General features: G+C 41.2%; 1 protein-coding gene across 1 annotated transcript in view; it reads right to left on the reverse strand.

Moving 5' to 3' along the window:
* The window catches only part of LOC106602244 (uncharacterized), a 60762-nt gene that overhangs the window by 26829 nt on the left and 14235 nt on the right, over positions 1-19698 (reverse strand). Inside the window, exons 3-4 of the mRNA XM_045717612.1 lie at positions 1328-1837; positions 493-1271 (exon numbers count right to left, since the gene is read on the reverse strand). Coding sequence (XP_045573568.1) covers positions 493-1271; positions 1328-1837 — 1289 coding nt within the window. The remainder of the gene's footprint in view (positions 1-492; positions 1272-1327; positions 1838-19698) is intronic.

Below are 19698 nucleotides of genomic sequence, written 5' to 3' on the forward strand. Positions count from 1 at the left end.
TCAATGGCAGATTCATTGCAGATTGTGCATTTACTGACATAGTCTTTGATTTCACTCTGCATTCCTGGCCAATACAGTGTGTCATGTGCTTGTCTGTAACAGGCCTCACCTCCTATGTGACTTGAGTGCACGCGCGCCAACATCTCAGGGCACAGTGACCGGGGAATAACGACTCTCTGACCCTTGAATATTACTCCGTTTGAACACTGAGCTCCTCTTGACTGGCCAATAATCTCTGACGGCTAAAGCAGTTTCTTCCTTGCAGTCGGGCTAGCCCATCAGAATCACAGACCTCAATGCCTGGAGTTGCTCGTCCCTGTCTGTGTGCTGTCTGATTTGTATAAGGTGCTGGTCCGTGACATTGAGGTAGTCAGCCTGGTTGATGTGTTCAACATCCAATTACTCTGTTTGTAAGCTGCACACTGCGTGTCTTTCATGCATGGAGCGTGTGTGAGGGCCTGATGCAGTAGCCCTGCTGAGTGTGTCACTCACATACATCTCTGGCCCTGGCTTGTACACCACCTTGAGGTTGTAGTTTTGTAGGGCCAGTAGCATGCTCTGCAGTCGTTTCGGGGCATTCAGGAGAGGCTTGCTGAATATAGCAATAAGGGGCTTGTGATCCGTCTCTACGGTAATATTGTCGCGCCCGTACAGGTAGTGGTGGAAGCGTTGGCATGCAAACACAATGCTGAGGCACTCCTTCTCTATCTGGGCATAGTTCTGCTCTGTTGGGGTGAGTGCCCTAGAGTTGAATGCCACAGGCTGGCCCTCCTGCATGAGGCAACAGCCAAGTCCATACTGGCTTGAGTCACTCTGAATCGTGACAGGTTTTGACACATCGTAGTATCGCAGTACAGGTGTCTGGGTGACCAGTTGTTTTATTTCCCTCACCGCTGAGTCATGTTTTGGGCGCCAATGCCAGATGGTGTCCTTGTCCATGAGCCTCCTTAGTGGCTCACACACTTCAGAGAGCCGCGGTAGGAACTTGGCCAGGTAGGTGACGAATCCGACGAAGCGCTGCACTGCCTTCACGTCAGATGGGTGGGGCATTTCCAAGACAGCCTTCACTTTTTCAGGATCCGCCTTCAATCCAGTGGAGGACAAGATGTGCCCATGAAAGCGGACCTCTGGCACTTTAAACTGAAGCTTTTTTATGCTTAGCCTTAGCTTGACCTGTCTGCATCTGACCATCAGGGCCAGCAGCTTGGCATCATAGTCACATTCTGCCTCCTCATCACTCTCCCCACAGCCCACTACAAGGATGTCATCTGCTATGGGTTATACACCACTGAGTCCCATCAACAGCTCATGCTGTTTCCGCTGATACACCTCTGGAGCCACGGGAGCTTCAACCACCTCTTCCTGCTCCAGGGTGTCCAAAAGGTGGTCATGTAGCTGCAGGGCTCGTCGAGCTTGCACTGCAGGAAGGCATCTCTGGCGTCCACGAGCGTGAAGACTCTGGCCTTTGGGAGCTTGTAAAGAACATCCTCCAACGTGGGCATAATGTAATTTGAGCGTCTCAGAGCCCGGTTGAGGTGTTTAGGATCAATGCATATCCGTAGCCTGTCTGGTTTCTTGACGATGACCATATTACTTATCCAGTCTGTAGGCTCGGTGACGGATATCATGTGGCCATCTGCTTCGTATTTGTCAAGCTGAGCCTTTGTAGCTGCTTTCATGGCCACTGGTACATCGCGGGGTGCACACTGGACAGGCTGGATTGCTGCGTCCAACTCAAAGTGGACTTCGCCGGGAACTGACTCGACCGGTGCGTTGAAGACATCATGGTACTTGCTTAGGAGTGTCTCCTTGCTCAGGGGCCCAGCCTGGACATTGTCTATAATGTTAAGATCAGCTGGGATGGTGAAGTTAATAAGTCCAAGGTGCTCGCATGTAGAACCTGACAGTAATGGCTGTTGACTAGCCTCAACTATTTCAAACTCAAGGGTGTGTTTCTGGCCACGTAAAACACACTCTGTCACAAACAGGCCTAAAGAGGTCATGAACTGTCCTGAATACAGTTTCAGCTTGGTGCTACTCTGTGTGAGTTTGTCTCTGGGCGCGAGCCTCCTTTTGTCTTTAAGGCTCATAACGTTACATGTGGCCCCTGAATCTAGCTGGCATTGCTGTGGTTTATTATTAAGTAGCAGAGTGACAAACCACTTTTGTCCTTTTGCCCTCACTGCCCCTATGCACTCGCTAGCATATACATCCTCTGTGTTGTTGTTCCCTTCATCTGTGTTTGTTTCAATGGAGTGCACTTTACCCTCCTTTCTCTTGCTTTTCATGCAGACCCTTGCGAAGTGATAAGCTGTACCACAGGATTTGCATATTTTTCCATAGGCTGGGCAGTATTTTTTTCCTCGTCCATGAGAAATGCCACAATATCGGCACGTATTGTGGTTGTCTGCTGCAGAGTTGGCTGTAGTATTAGCATTAGCTGTGGCAAAGGGGAATTTCTTTACTGGCTGCCTGAATGTAGCATTGACATTGTCCATATGTTGTCTTTCTAGTTCCATGGACCTTATCCGTATATCAGTAAGCTCTGCTGCACGGCATGTCTCCACTGCCAAGACCAGCGTCAGGTCACGTTCTCTCAGCAAACGTCTGCGGGTGTCCTCATCAGTTATGCCAAGCACTAGCTTATCTCTGATCAGTTCATCTCTTAAAGCACCATATTCACATGTAGCTGCCTTTTCCCTTAGCCTAGTGACAAAGCTGTCAATGGACTCCCGTCCTCCTGTTTGCAACAACCGAAAACATAACGCTCGTAGATAACGTTCTTTGCTGGCTTAAAGTAATGTTCAAGAGCATCAAGAATAGCTGTAGCGTTACCTTGCTGAGCTGCTGTTAGGTTCAGGTTGTGTTTGTATACGTGTCGGCATTCTGTTCCCATTATAGTCCTCAAAGTGGCAGCCACTACCTCATCGTCCTTTTCCTGAAGTCCTGTTGCTAGTGCATAGTCCTCCCATTCACCTCTAAACGTATCCCAGTTTGTGCTCCAGTCTCCGCTAAGCTTCATAACGGCGGGAGGGGGAATGTTCGCTGCCATGTCTAACCGGTGCTAACAACACTGAAGCTAACTAGCAAACTCACTCTAGCTAAGGACAATTCCGGCGTCCGGCGAAGTTTTACTCAAATAAGCATTTTTTAGGGGGTAAACCAGAACAGGTTGCTCTAATTTGCGGAAAGCATGGTTAGTTATCCGACTCTGACACCATGTTTGAATGTTAAATGACGAGACAGAGGCATTGATGCGAGTAACCAGTCTTGTTCAGTATATTGCAATACATCCGGGTATTTCAAGCACACCGGTAAAAACACTGGAGTTGCAGTAATTAGCATTTACCAACAGATGGCATCACTGTGCCATCTTACACCCATAACACAGACCTTCCTATATATAGTAATTGGGCTGGATACAGTTGATTGATTTAAAACAAAGTTGCACATCACTAATGATAGCAAGGTAGAAAGAGAGGCAGACATGAGAAGTAGAGAGATGAATGCGATTGAAAGAATCTACATTTTCATCAGGATATTTTCAGATTTTATTTGTTCTAGTCATTTCTTTAGGCACCAATGAATCACGGTGTATAAATGTGTCCATATGGCAAAGGCTGGTGCTCTCCCATTAGTGGAATTTCTCCTTTAAGATGTTCATAATTTTAATTCCGGTTTGAAGCGGCAGGTAGCATAGCGGTTAAGAGCGTTGGGGAGGTATACTAGGTGAACAATCTGTCGATGTGCCCTTGACTAAGAGACTTACTCCTAATTACTCATGTAAATCGCTCTGGATAAGAACGTTTCCGAAATGATGTAATTCCGGTTTGTATAATTAACCACGTGACAATTATTTTGAAAGACAAATACGTTACTATTTAAATGAAAATGTTCCACTAAAACGTGTTGATGAAAATCATAACTGACACGCGGATCGGTAGAAATGGAATGATAAATTGTAAACTTTCTCAAACATTAAACTGCAGAGTCTAGGAACAGACTATTGTAAATAGAGCGCACATTTCGTAGTACTGCATAATTACAACAGGTGTGTTTATTTTTGTGCGTCAAAAACATTGACAAACTACATGAATTGTGATCATTGATTTTAACTACAGAACTACAGTGTGATGATAAAATACATATCTGCCCCATCGATCCTGTTCATGTAGTCCGTTATAAAATGGAAAAGAGCCCCGAATGGAAAAGGGTCCCAAATGGCACTCTATTCCCTACATAGTGCACTGTCAAAGGAACAGAGCTACTAGGGTGTTATTTGGGACACAGGCTCACTCACAGAAAGCCAGCCTCAGGGAGATGTTGAGAGTGACTTGTAGAACACACAGCACTCCAAAACACACAGCAGCCAGCCTGTAGAGTCTTAATCTTCGTCTTCCATCTGCAGAGGAACACACACACACACACATCACTAACGATTATGATTATAATTCTGAGAACCAAACATTTCCATTGCGTCATTTGTTTCCCCCTGATTTAGGGTTGGCAGCAACACTTTGCTCAAACTTGTGGTCACCTCACATCAGATAAACAGGAGGCTACTGTATGATGAAACTTCCAAAATTACACAATAAAGCTGAAGCATGATTTAAAAGTACTATCTTTGATTGCTGCCTCAATTTTTGGACTTTGAAAAGTATAATATTTACCCATTCATTCTTCATGAATGTAACTTAGAAATGCCTCATGAGCTTAGTTTAACTATGTAACCCCATCAGGACCCAAAATACACACTGAGTGGAGAAATGTAACCACTTTAAAATGCATAGACAGAGCTCTGTATGCAAGGACTGACCATCCATCAGCTCAAAATTATAATTTAAAGATGCACTATGCAGAAATCGCTCCGCCATTTCCTGGTTGCAAAAAATGACAAAAGAAGCAGTCATTGTGTAAAATAAATATTGTATATTCTGTTGTTTGAAGTTGCTGTACAAAACCTAAAGTAAAAGATGCAAAGATTTAACTTCAGAAAGGGAAGCACAGAAAAACAACACATAGAACAGATCTACTGCTTCTTAGACTTGCTTTCAATGGGAATGAAAGATCTATAACTCACATTTCTATATGAATTTGGTAGGATCTCCCAAATATACAGAGTTTGTACAATTCCATGATTTACAATTCCAGAGTAAATTAAGCTTACACTGAGCATACAGAGCTGTGTGTATGAATTTGAGAGTGCTTACATTTCTCCAGCCCCTCAGCTGTTTACCAAAAACAGTGGCAGGCGGTCCACTTTGTTGCTGTTTTAAAAGGTTATTTTCAATTGATCGTATTAAAATAGTTCCAGTAATTGAAGGGGAAACAATTATGCATTTTAGTGTACATGACCCCAGCATGTTGTAAATCCCACTCTCCTTACCAACTGATCCACCCCGAAGACAGAACACTCAAAAATATACATGCTATGTATGTTTTTCTTTTATGTGGTATTTGTGTGTGTGTGTGTGTGTGTGTGTGTGTGTGTGTGTGTGTGTGTGTGTGTGTGTGTGTGCGCGCGTGCATGTGTTTGGTTCGTCTATGCCTGCAGGCGGGCGTGCGTCCGTGTGTGAGAGAGAGAAAAATAGCAAATGATTTGTCCTTACCTGAGAGATGGGTCTCCGTCTTCACGCTCCTCGTTGTTCTGTTCCGTTTTTCTTCATTAACTTTTTTTAATTCAATCACCTGTTTGTTGACGTAGTCGGCCATCTTAACTAGCTGTACCGAATATCAATGATTACCCCAATCAATCAATGAATGAACTAATTCAGTCTGACTGACCTGGAATTGTAATATCTATTATTCTAACTTACTTTTATTTACGGTATTAACTTACTGTATGATTACCTTTCTAACTGACTCCTAATGGTAATATCTACAGTATGATTCTAACTTCAGTGACTAGTAGTTGAGTAGTTACTATGATATGCGTCTCCACTGGTACCTCTCTGATGTCTGTCTGTGGTCGACTGCAGTTGATAGAATCCAATCAGATTCAAGCAGGAAGTCATATTTCGCAAGGGCTGTTCGTAACATTGTTCATAAGGAAGTCACTTTTGCTTGCACTCTGTGACTGGCCATCGATGGCCATATAGGGGCCTTTTTTCCTGTCTATGCTGTGTGTGTGTGACATCAGTGTGAGGAAATATTCAAACGTGTGTGTAGGATATTTATGTCTGCGTCTTTTCCGAGGTTTTAAAGGGGAACTTTGCGTTTGCGAATGTGTGTGTGTCCTAAGTTCTGTTCTGCCCTCTGTCTGTGTCCAACTGCAAGTCACACTTTTATAAAGATCCAATCACATTCAATCGGGAAGCTGGTAGACCTCAGAGGACACTGTTCCTTTATTTATTAATCTGTGCCATTGTTCTTCTTATTATAAAAGTGATTGATGATAATAATCGATCATGAAAAGAAATCTAGAAAAATTATGAGTACATTTAGCAGAATTCAAGCCTTTTAGAGCACAGTATGTCTACACTCATCTAAATCTTAACATAACATTATTTTTCTCTGTCCATCATTAATTAAAATATTCTTCTTCCTCTAAGGCTCTCTCTGACAAGGCTCTATCTCAACGGTCTTTCCTTGATTCCTCTTCTCTTATCGCCTCTCCTTCTGCTTAACCCTATTAGAGGAGAAGGTCCAAGGTCCCTCCCGAGGATTGTATTATCCAATGTGTTTTGAGAAGGAGGGGAGGAGAGAGGATGCGAGGAGGAACCGAGGAAGGATGAATTGAGAAAAAACCCAGAGACAATTGTGTAATACCACTATTTTACCTCTATGTTGAGTACATGGTGAGTTCATCTCTCACTTTAACCACTAGGTGGGATCACTTAACCATTCAGCACTGTATCCAACCATCAACATGAGAGAGATAGAGGTAGAGAGAGAGCGAGATATTTGTGTAGAACCTACATGCAACGCTATGTAATGAACTATAAATCTTAACATTAAAAACAGCTATTATGTGATATACAGTACCAGTCAAAAGTGTGGACACAACTACTCATTCAGGGGTTATTCTTTATTTTTACTATTTTCTACATTTTAGAATAATAGTGAAGATATCAAAACTATGAAATAACACATATGGAATCATGTAGTTACCAAAAAAGTGTTAAACAAATCAAAATATATTTTATATTCTTCAAAGTAGCCAACCCTTGCATTGATGACAGCTTTGCACACTCTTGGCATTCTCTCAACCAGCTTCACCTGGAATGCTTTTCCAGCAGTCTGAAGGAGTTCCCACATAGGCTGAGCACTTGTTGGCTGCTTTTCCTTCACTCTGCGGTCCAACTCATCCCAAACCATCTCAACTGGGTTGAGGTCAAGTGACTGGAGGCCAGGTCAGCTGATGCAGCACTCCATGACTCTCCTTCTTGATCAAATAGCCCTTATACAGCCTGGAGGTGTGTTGGATCATTGTCCTAAACAAATGATAGGAAGGCGGGACTGAGACAGGTAATGGCGGACTGAACGTAGTTATGTAGAGCACCTCAAGATAAAAACGTAATATTCAATATCGGCAAGTTAGACTAAATAGTAGCACTACACAATCTGGTGGGTGATAACCTTCAATGTGGATAATAACACTAAACAAATCCTAAGACTAGAGACATTTATCGACAAATATTGCGAAAACAAGCAACACTCAAACATGACGAAGAGTAAGACAGGGGAACAAATTTCAAAACGAAAATGTGACTCAACAGACAAAGACGATGTAATATTTTCACCACCGGGAATGGTAAAGGTCAAAACCGATCTGTTAAAATCAATAAATGACAAACTGGGTATACTTGAATTAGTCAGTAAGGATATAAAAGAGTTGAAGGCAAGCCTCAAGATGAGTGATGAAAAAGCTGCGACATTGGAGAAGGAAACACACAAAGGACAGTCAATAAGATTGAAACCGAAGTGAATGAACTTAAAAAGGAGAACACTGTTCTGAGAGAAGCCTTACTTGACATACAGACTAGATCCATGAGAGAGAATCTGGTACTTACAGGTATACAAGAGAAAGAAGGAGAAGTTCCTGAATCTGTAGTTAGAGAGTTCCTCCTTACAGCGCTTCAGATTCCAGGTGAAGCTATTGACAAAATCCAGCTCAAACGTGTACACTGCTTCGGACAGAGAGGGCAAAGGTATAAATGCCCAATCGTTGCCAAGTTTGCTTCCTTTAAAGATAAAATAATGGTTAAAAGCCTGGGTAAAAGACTTGCTGGGACCAAAATTGGCATGAATGACCAGTTCCCGAAGGAAATTGCAGAACGGCGTAAAGTTCTGTATCCAATTGTCAAGGAAAATAGATTAAAAGGGAAACGAGTAGCTCTTGTCGTCGATAAACTATATATTGATGACCAGTTGTTCAGAGACAAAAAATACAAAGTTCTTGTAGACGAGGAAAATAATGAAACACAATTCTAGCCCGGTTATGGATTGTAACAATACACAAAAAAATATAGCTTTTCTATACATCTTCAAAAATTACTAATTTGAACACACAAGCACTAATTCAACATGGTGAAGATAAAAACTCAGTAAACAGAAGGCACAGTATGTGTGGATGGTGTGGTGTGTGTTTATTTATTTTTTATTTTGCTATGTTTGGGAAAGTGTGGCGTTGAGTGAGAAATGAAATGGTTGCATATCCCAAAACCAATGTATTGCTGTGAGCCAGGGTGTGAGAGAGCTTTCAATGTTGTTCAGATGATGGATATACTTTTATAATGAATTATGTCTTATTTATTTATTGTCCTATCATGGTGGAACTGTTTTAAAATAAATTATACATTTAATGTATTCATTGTCCTATCATGGAACTAAATTGTTTAAATATACGTGAATGCTCATCTTGATTTTTAATTATCTTCAAAAATGAACATACAAAATAACAAAACCGAAAAACGAACAACTAACAAACAGTCTGCAAAGCTTAGGCTCAACACAGAACAATCACCCACAAATCACACACACAAACACACCCTAATATATGGGACTCTCAATCAAAGGCAGATAGACAACACCTGCCTTCAACTGAGAATCCCAACCCCAATTAACCAAACATAGAAACACACACACCAGACTAACCATAGAATACAAACACATAGACCATCAACCAAAAACCCGGAAATACTAAATCAAACACCCTTTACACAAACACACCACCCCGAACCACATAAAACAAATACCCTCTGCCACGTCCTGACCAAACTACAAAAACAATTAACCTTATACTGGCCAGGACGTGACAGTACCCCCCCCTTAAAGGTGCTACCCCAGAAGCACCTTAACAAAAAAATAACCCCAAGCAACACCAAAAAAAAATTCCCCTTTTCTAAAGGGAGGGAAGGGAGGGTGGCTGCCGTCAACGACGGCACTGTGCTACACCCCCCCTCCCCAACCCACCTATTTCTGGAGGTGGCTCTGGTTCCGGCCGTTCCAGGCTGTCGGGCCACTCTGGCATCGCCGAGGGGCAGTCGGGCATCGCCGGGGGGCAGTCGGGCCAGTCTGGCAGTTCGGGACAGTCTGGGCAGTCTGGCAGTTCGGGACAGTCTGGGCAGTCTGGGCAGTCTGGCAACTCGGGACAGTCGGGACAGTCTGGCAACTCGGGACAGTCTGGCAACTGGGGACAGTCTGGCAACTGGGGACAGTCTGGCAACTGGGGACAGTCTGGGCAGTCTGGCCACTCCGGCAGTTCAGCGCAGTCTGGCCACTCCGGCAGTTCAGCGCAGTCTGGCCTCTCCGGCAGTTCAGCGCAGTCTGGCCTCTCCGGCAGTTCAGCGCAGTCTGGCCTCTCCGGCAGTTCAGCGCAGTCTGGCCTCTCCGGCAGTTCAGCGCAGTCTGGCCTCTCCGGCAGTTCAGCGCAGTCTGGCCTCTCTGACGACTGTTGACTGGCGGGCAGCTCTGATGATGACTGTTGACTGGCGGGCAGCTCTGATGATGACTGTTGACTGGCGGGCAGCTCTGATGACGACTGTTGACTGGCGGGCAGCTCTGATGACGACTGTTGACTGGCGGGCAGCTCTGATGACGACTGTTGACTGGCGGGCAGCTCTGATGACGACTGTTGACTGGCGGGGCTGGGTTGACGCACTTGTAGCCTGGTGCGTGGTGCTGGTACTGGGCTTACCAGATTATGAACACGCACCTCCAGGCTAGTGCGGGGAGCGGGAACAGGACGAGTCGGACTGGGTTGACGCACTTCCGGGTCCGCACGAGAGACAGGAGCTGGAAACCCAGGGCTATGGAGGCGCACAGTCGGTCTAGATCTTACCTCCTGCACAACCCGCCTTGGCTGGATGGAACTAGTAGCCCTGTACGAGCGGGGTGCTCGTACAGGGCAGACTGGGCTGTGCAGGGGCCTGATGGTAGCCGTGCGTAGAGCGGGAGTTGGGTAGCCTGGTCCTCGGAGGCGTACCGGCGACCAGATGCGCTGCGCAGGCATCCTCCTACCAGGCTGGATGCCCGCTCTAGCACGGCACCTGCGAGGGGCTGGAATAACGCGCACCGGACTGTGCGTGCGTATGGGTGAGATAGTGCGCTCCTCAGCGAAACATAGCGCTCTCCACCCCATACGCTCCTCCATATAACCACGGGTAGCTGGCTTCCGGCTCTTCTTACGCCTAGCCAAACTACCCGTGTGCCCCCCCCAAAAAAAATTATTGGGGGTGCCTCTCGTGCTTCTCCTTCAGCGCATCCATGGCCTCGTACCACCGCCTCTCTGCCTTGGCTGCCTCAATTTCCCACTGCGGGCGGCGATAATCCCCAGCCTGGTGCCAAGGTCCGGCCCCGTCCAGAATTTCCTCCCAGGTCCACTTCTCCCGCCAGTCCAACTCGAATTCCCTCTGCTCCTTCCTCTGCTGCTTGGTCCTTGAGTGGTGGGTGATTCTGTCACGGTTGTCGTCGGTGAATGAGGACCAAAACGCAGCAGGTACGTGAATGCTCATCTTGATTTTTAATTATCTTCAAAAATGAACATACAAAATAACAAAACCGAAAAACGAACAACTAACAATCAGTCTGCAAAGCATAGGCTCAACACAGAACAATCACCCACAAATCACACACACAAACACACCCTAATATATGGGACTCTCAATCAAAGGCAGATAGACAACACCTGCCTTCAACTGAGAGTCCCAAGCCCAATTAACCAAACATAGAAACACACACATCAGACTAACCATAGAATACAAACACATAGACCATCAACCAAAAACCCGGAAATACTAAATCAAACACCCTTTACACAAACACACCACCCCGAACCACATAAAACAAATACCCTCTGCCACGTCCTGACCAAACTACAAAAACAATTAACCTTATACTGGCCAGGACGTGACACCCTAACTGTTTTATGTGCCTGCTGTAAGCGGTCTGTATGCAGCCAAAATGCGGTCAGAGACCTAGAGCAGCACTGCCCCTTCAAGATTCTGAGCCTGCTTGGCAGGGTTGGTCCTGCAAAGCCAAAGCCCCCTAAAGGGAGAGCATACTACACAAGGAAATTCTCAAAGCTGCTAATGAGAACCTTGACGACCTTGTACCTAGTCGGTTTGGATTCCGGTGGGGTGCCTCCACCCAGGCAGTGGCAGTGCTGGCAACACTAGCTGCAGTAACCCATGGGGATGTGGTCACACTCGGACATTCAGAGAGGGGGTATATTATTGTGGCCCTGGTGGCACAATATCAAAAGTCTGACTGCATGGAGGTGCTTGGGAACATGGTCAATACGAGGGACCGTGTTGTGGGTGTTTCAGGGAAAAGGGGTACATTTGACCTCCATCATCTAGGATGTGACAATGGTTAAGGAAATCTCAATTTCTGCCAATTTCTTTTGCACGGTCTTGCAGGCCTTCTCATACAGCTGCAACTGTATATGCATTTGTAAATCAAGACCTAAGTTTGAGTTGGGCTCTGGGATGGTGCAACTGTTGAGAATGTGAGCCTATGGTTGTGTGGGGGGAAAGGTTGAGTGTGTATGATTGTGTGGGTGTATGTGCGTATCCCACAACTGTTGCGAAGGAGTAAAAGATGTTAGGGACAATAGAGGATGATTCACAAGAATTGTTCGCTAATATAATAATTGCTTTTAATAATGTAATTTTCGGTAATGGTGAGACTGATGAGAGGTAAAATCATTTTCATAAATTGCCTACATTACTACAAATATTAATGGCTAATTATGGAAAATAAGAAACAGGATTCTTAATATATATATATATATATATATTTTTTTTTATGGCTATATATAATAAAAATCGAGGTGAGGTCGATGGAAATGCATTTTGCAGTTGATCTAATTCTGTTCTGTAAATGGCACTGTACGCTCTTTTCGAAGGATGGATCCCAGTCTTTTCAGGGCTATGGGATACGGGGGGTCGGGGGTGGTCTGCTGAGCATTGGGATGACAACCCAAGTCAGGGCTTTTAGCGGGTGGAATAGTGGGGACCAATTGGAGGTTTACTTAGTAGCAATGCAAATATCATGGTACAGCTATATAGACACTCAATCATCATGTTACTTTTTAATGGTACGTTTACAAACATATATTTTGATAAATAGAATTGAAAGTTGAGTCTCATTATGGTGAGTGGTGAAATAAGTATAGCCAGTTACAATTGTAATGGCTTAGCAGATAATAAGAAAAGACAAATCAGTATTTACCTGGTTAAAAGAGAAGGAATATAATATCTATTGCTTACAGGAAACTGATTCAACAATTTTAGCTGAGGTTTTGTGGAAAAAGGACTGGGGGGACGAAATATATTTTTCCCATGGGCAAAGAAATTCAAAAGGGGTGATAGTTTTAATTAACAGTAATTTTGATCCAAATGTGCAAATTGTCCAAACAGATCATCAAGGTAGATGGATTATTTTAAATATGTTATTGGACAATAAACAGATATGGCTTATTAACCTATACGGTCCAAATAATGATGATCCAAGCTTCTTTGAAAATATATATATAAGAATTTGTCAACTCTACAAGCAACACCAGACTCTATTATTATGGTGGGAGATTTTAATACGGTCTTAAATACCTCTATGGACCTGAAAGGAAATCACACTACAAACTATCACCCTCAGGCACTTAAGGAAATCATGAATGTCATGGATAAATTGGAATTAGTGGATATATGGAGACTTAAAAACCCTGACCAAGTGAGATATACATGGCGGAGGCTTAATCAAGCTAGTCGTCTTGACTACTTTCTTATGCCATTCTCTCTGGCACCAAAAGTAAAAAAAATGTTGATAAGGGACAGAATCCGGTCGGATCATCACATAATTGGCATATATATTACTCTTACAGTATTTCCATGTGGGCGAGGATATTGGAAATGTAATCAAAGCCTACTAGATGATAAATTGATGATAAAAACTAGGACAGAAGAATTTATAACTGACTTTTTCAGACATAACATAGGTAAGGCAGAACCCCTTATTGTATGGGACACTTTTAAGTGCAATTCAGTACTCATCTATAAAACAAAAGCAATTTAGATCAAAAGAGTCCATATTAACAGAGGAAATTGACGGACTAACAGTACAGTTAGATGGCAATAAACACTGTACCATAGAGGCACACAATAAGTTAGAGGAAAAACAAAAAGAAATGGAGGAACTTATTCAAGAAAGATCCAGTGTAATATATTATAAAAATAAAGCGAACTGGATGGAATATGCGGAAAAATGCACCAAATTGTTTTTCAATCTTCAATATAGAAATGCTACCAAAAAATCGATTAAAACTTGTTACAAATGATGGAGTCACGCATGATTCACCAAATGATATTTTGAAAGAGAAAGTAAAGTACTTTAAGAATATGTTTTCATTTCAGTCTCCTCCAGATCCACTAACTGAAACTAATGGTATGGATATTTTTCCTAATGATAATGTAAAATTAACATCTGTACAGAAAGACTCATGTGAAGGCCAAATTACAGAGGAACTTCTTGATGCAATTGGGGCATATAAGGATGGGAAAACTCCAGGGCTGGATGGCATACCAGTGGAAGTATACAATATGTTTTTGGATATACTCAGAGGACCATTATTACCATGTTTTAACCACTCCTATAAAAATGGTAGATTATCAGACACGCAACAAGAAGGTCTGATATCATTATTACTGAAACAGGACGCAAGTGGTATATATAAAGATCCAGTCCATTAAAAAAATTGGAGATCTCTTACACTTCAGTGTTGTGATAAAAAAATCCTAGTAAAATGCTTGGCGCATAGAATTAAAAAAGTATTGTCAGATATTATTCATCCTAATCAGACAGGTTTTTTACATGGACGATACATTGGAGATAATATAAGACAAGTACTGGAAACACTAGAATATTATGAAATATCGGGGACACCAGGCCTGGTTTTCATAGCTGATTTTGAAAAGGCTTTTGATAAAGTATGACTGGAGTTTATATATAAACACCTAGAATATTTCAATTTTGGGGAATCTCTTATAAAATGGGTTAAAATGATGTATTTTAACCCTAGGTGTAAAATAATAAATAACGGCTACGTCTCAGAAAGTTTTAAACTATCTAAAGGAGTAAAACAAGGTTGTCCACTATCGGCATATCTATTTATTATTGCCATAGAAATGTTAGCTGTTAAAATTAGATCAAACAATAATATTAAGGGATTAGAAAGCCGTGGCCTAAAAACTAAGGTGTCATTGTACGCTGATGATTCATGTTTTCCTTTAAAACCATAATTAGAATCTCTCCACAGCCTCTTAGAGGATCGAGATACTTTTGCTATCCTCTCTGTATTAAAACCAAATTATGATGTGTACTATATTACGTATTGGATCACAAAAAAAGGCACAATTTACATTACCATGTTGTTTACCAATTAAATGGTCTGACAGAGATGTGGACATACTCGGTACACAAATCCCAAAAGAAAGAAATTATCTCACTCAAATACATTTTTATAGAAAGTTAGCAAAAATAGATAAGATCTTGCTACCATGGAAAGGAAAATACCTGTCCATTTGTGGAAAAATCATCCTGATTAACTCTTTAGTCATATCACAGTTTACCTATTTGTTTATGGTTTTGCCTACACCTAGTGACCTGCTTTTTAAATTCTATGAACAAAAACAATTACATTTTATTTGGAACGGCAAGCCAGAAAAAATTAAAAGGGCCTATTTAAATAACGAATATGAGTTCGGAGGGCAGAAATTATTAAATATTAAAGCATTAGACCTCTCACTTAAGGCATCAGTCATACAAATGTTATACTTAAATCCAAACTGGTTCTCCAGTAAATTGGCAGGAATATCTCATCCTATGTTCAAGAATGGCCTTTTTCCCTTTATTCAGATTACATCTGCTCACTTTCGGTTGTTTGAAGGGGGAATAATCTCCAAAATATAGTTATTTTTTACTCTTGGGGCTAGGTGGGACGCTAGCGTGCCACCCGTAGTGCACTCCATCAACAGCTAGTGCATTTCAAGAGCGGCAAATTTGAATCCAAATAAATGTCAAAATTCAAATTTTTCAAAAATACAACTATTTTACACCATTTGAAAGATAAACATCTCCTTAATCTAACCACGTTTTACGATTTCAAAAAGGTTTTACGGCGAAAGCATAAATTTAGAGTATGTTAGGACAGTACATTTACAAGAGTTGTGTGTAATGTTTTGTCAAGTCAAAGACAGGGTCACCAAAACCATAAAACCAGCTAAAATGATGCACTAACCTTTTACAATCTCCATCAGATGACACTCCTAGGACATTATGTTAGACAATGCATGCATTTTTAGTTCTATCAAGTTCATATTTATATCCAAAAACAGCGTTTTACTATGGCATTGATGTTGAGGAAATCGTTTCCCTCCAATAACCGGCAGTCAAGTCAGCATCACAAATTAAATAATTAAAATTAGAAAACATTGGTAAAATATTATATTGTCATTTAAAGAATTATAGATTTACATCTCTTGAACGCAATCAACTTGCCAGATTTAAAAATAACCTTACTGGGAAATCACACTTTGCAATAATCTGAGCACTGCGCCCAGAAAAATATGCGTTGCGATACAGACTAGACGTCATGTTGGGGAGATCTAAAATCGAAAATACTATGTAAATAATCCATTACCTTTGATTCTCTTCATCAGATGTCACTTCCAGGTATCACAGGTCCATAACGAATGTAGTTTTGTTCAAAAAAGCTCATCATTTATGTCCAAAAATCTCCGTCTCGTTAGCACATGATGTAAGCCAGCCGGACTTCTCGTCATGAACGAGGGGAAAAATATATTTCCGTTCGTTCAAACATGTCAAACGTTGTATAGCATAAATCATTAGGGCCTTTTTAACCAGAACATGAATAATATTCAAGGTGGACGAATGCATACTCTTTTATAACGTATTGGAACGAGGGTACCCAACATGAACTCGCGTGCCAGGTGTCTAATGGGACATCATCGTTCCATGGCTCTTGTTCGGTCAGATCTCCCTCCAGAAGACTCAAAACACTTTGTAAAGGCTGGTGACATCTAGTGGAAGCAATAGGAAGTGCCAAAATATTCCTAAGCCCCTGTGTTTTTCAATGGGATAGGTTTAAAGTCAATACAACACATCAGGTATCCACTTCCTGTCAGAAAATGTCTCAGGGTTTTGCCTGCCAAATGAGTTCTGTTATACTCACAGACACCATTCAAACAATTTTAGAAACTTTAGAGTGTTTTCTATCCATATATAATAAGTATATGCATATTCTAGTTACTGGGTAGGATTAGTAACCAGATTAAATCGGGTACATTTTTTTTATCCAGACGTGCAAATGCTGCCCCCTAGACCCAACAGGTTAAACAAGTCTTAGAAAGTTGGTTGCAATTTCAGTTTAATACACCTGAAAAGACAGAACAAATAATACAACAAATATTGTGGTTAAACTCAAATACACAAATTGATTAAAAAATATATATTTTTCGAGGACATTTTTAAAAAAGGTATAATTTTAGTGAATGATATCATAAATAGGACTCGTGGAGTTATGTCACACATGCAGCTAACAAAGACATGGAAATGTCTGCTCTATCCAAAATTACAACCAATTAATTGCAGCATTACCACAAAAATGGAAGAGGCAAGTAGAAGGGGAATAAAGTAAGGAACTTGTATGTCGGCCTTGTATTAAAGAACATAAAAGGTTAAAGAAAAGTGTGATAAATAAAAACATATACCAATTTCATTTAAGGACCAAAAAACTGACAGCTGTGCCATATAAATTGCAAAATAGTTGGGAAGAGATTTTCGATGTACCCATTCCATGGCACATGGTTTATGATTTGATACGCAAAAGAACGCCGGATTCAAAACTTCACATTTTTCAATTGAAATTACTATACAAAATTCTTGCAACCAATAGAATGTTATATATATGAAGAAATACAATCTTCCCAGCTCTGCAGATTTTGCTGTGAGGAGGCAGAATCATTAGATCATTTATTTTGGTATTGTTTTTGGTCACAGGTCCATGAATGGCTGAAGAATTGCAACATTTGCCTAGAACTAACGCTGCAGATAGCAATACTGGGTGATTTGAAAAGCCATAGTCAATCAATCAATAATATAATAATTATTTTAGCCAAAAAATATTTTTAATTTACAATCTGTAGAAGCTATGAGAATAGAAAGGTTCAGTACTTTTGTGAAGCATCACAGCACAGTTGAAAAATATATGGCAAATAGAAATCCAAAATGGATGATGTTGAGAGATAGATGGGAGGGGTTGAATGGAGCTGAAGGGTGGGACTAATAACAAGTTAACCAATGTAAAACATACGGGGTCTGTAAAATGTATATAGGTTCAGACATTTTGTGAAATAGCACAGTTACAAATAGAAATCAAACTGGATGGACATCAGAAATAGAGGAAGGACTAAAAACAAACAAAATATAACTATTGTAAAATAGATTGTGTCTGTAAAATGTGTATAAGATGTATAAACTGAAGGTAGAAGCCTAAGTGTTTATTAGATTACTCCAATTGGGGGGAGGGTGGTAGGGTTTGCGGGGAATAATAAAGGTATATTCTTAAAAAAGTATGTATATCTGTATAGGTATGTGCATGTATATATGTGTATATGTATGCATGCGTGTATGTATATGGATATATATATATTTACCCGAAAAATATATGGGGGATTGGAAATGATGATTAGATAACAATACACTCACAGACTAGTCTCAGGGAGATGTTGAGAGTGACTTGTAGAACACACAGCATCCCAAAGCTCACAGCAACCATCCTGTAGAGTGTTCTCCCTGAATCCTTAGGTCCTGAGGAGATACACACTGATGTGAGAACACACACACATGTACCCACAAACACACGCGTGCACAAGAATACAAATACACACACACACACACACACACACACACACACACACACACACACACACACACACACACACACACACACACACACACACACACACACACACACACACACACACACACACACACACACACACACACACACACATACACGTATAAGAGGGTGGGTGTGTGACATAATCAACCGCAATAGGAATGTTTCTCACAGCTGTTTTATGATATAAAGTCTGCCAATCCATTCTTAAAGATGATAACTTATAAAAGCCTCATGAGCTTAGTTCAACAGTCATTCCCTATCAGAATCTAAAATAAAAGCTGTTTTAGTATTTGTTATGTAAACAATATTGTAAACAAACTATGTATAGCCTCAAAACATTGTTTAAAAATCAAATTTGCTATCAGTTAGCATTTTTTAGTGTTTTTGTTCATGTGCTTAAGTCTTTGTCTGTGTGTCTGTATGTGATAGTCCTCTTAGTTCTACCTGAGCGATTGGTCTGTCTTCACTCTCCTCATTGCTCTGTTCTCATTTTCTTCAATAACCTGTTTGTTGACGTAGTCATCCATCTTAACCTGTTAGGGCTAGGGGGCAGTATTTGCACGGCTGGATAAAAAAAATGTACCCGATTTAATCTGGTTACTAATCCTACCCAGTAACTAGAATATGCATATACTTATTATATATGGATAGAAAACACCCTAAAGTTTCTAAAACTGTTTGAATGGTGTCTGTGAGTATAACAGAACTCATTTGGCAGGCAAAACCCTGAGACATTTTCTGACAGGAAGTGGATACCTGATGTGTTGTATTACCTTTAAACCTATCCCATTGAAAAACACAGGGGCTGAGGAATATTTTGGCACTTCCTATTGCTTCCACTAGATGTCACCAGCCTTTACAAGTCTTTTGAGTCTTCTGGAGGGAGATCTGACCGAACAAGAGCCATGGAACGATGATGGCCCATTAGACACCTGGCACGCGAGTTCATGTTGGGTACCCTTGTTCCAATACGTTATAAAAGAGTATGCATTCGTCCACCTTGAATATTATTCATGTTCTGGTTAAAAAAGGCCCTAATGATTTATGCTATACAACGTTTGACATGTTTGAACGAACGTAAATATATTTTTTCCCCTCGTTCATGACGAAAGTCCGGCTGGCTTAGATCATGTGCTAACAAGACGGAGATTTTTGGACATAAATGATGAGCTTTTTTAACAAAACTACATTCGTTATGGACCTGTGATACCTGGAAGTGACATCTGATGAAGAGAATCAAAGGTAATGGATTATTTACATAGTATTTTCGATTTTAG

This window comes from Salmo salar, chromosome ssa04 (assembly GCF_905237065.1).
Source record: "Salmo salar chromosome ssa04, Ssal_v3.1, whole genome shotgun sequence".
NCBI lineage: Eukaryota > Metazoa > Chordata > Actinopteri > Salmoniformes > Salmonidae > Salmo > Salmo salar.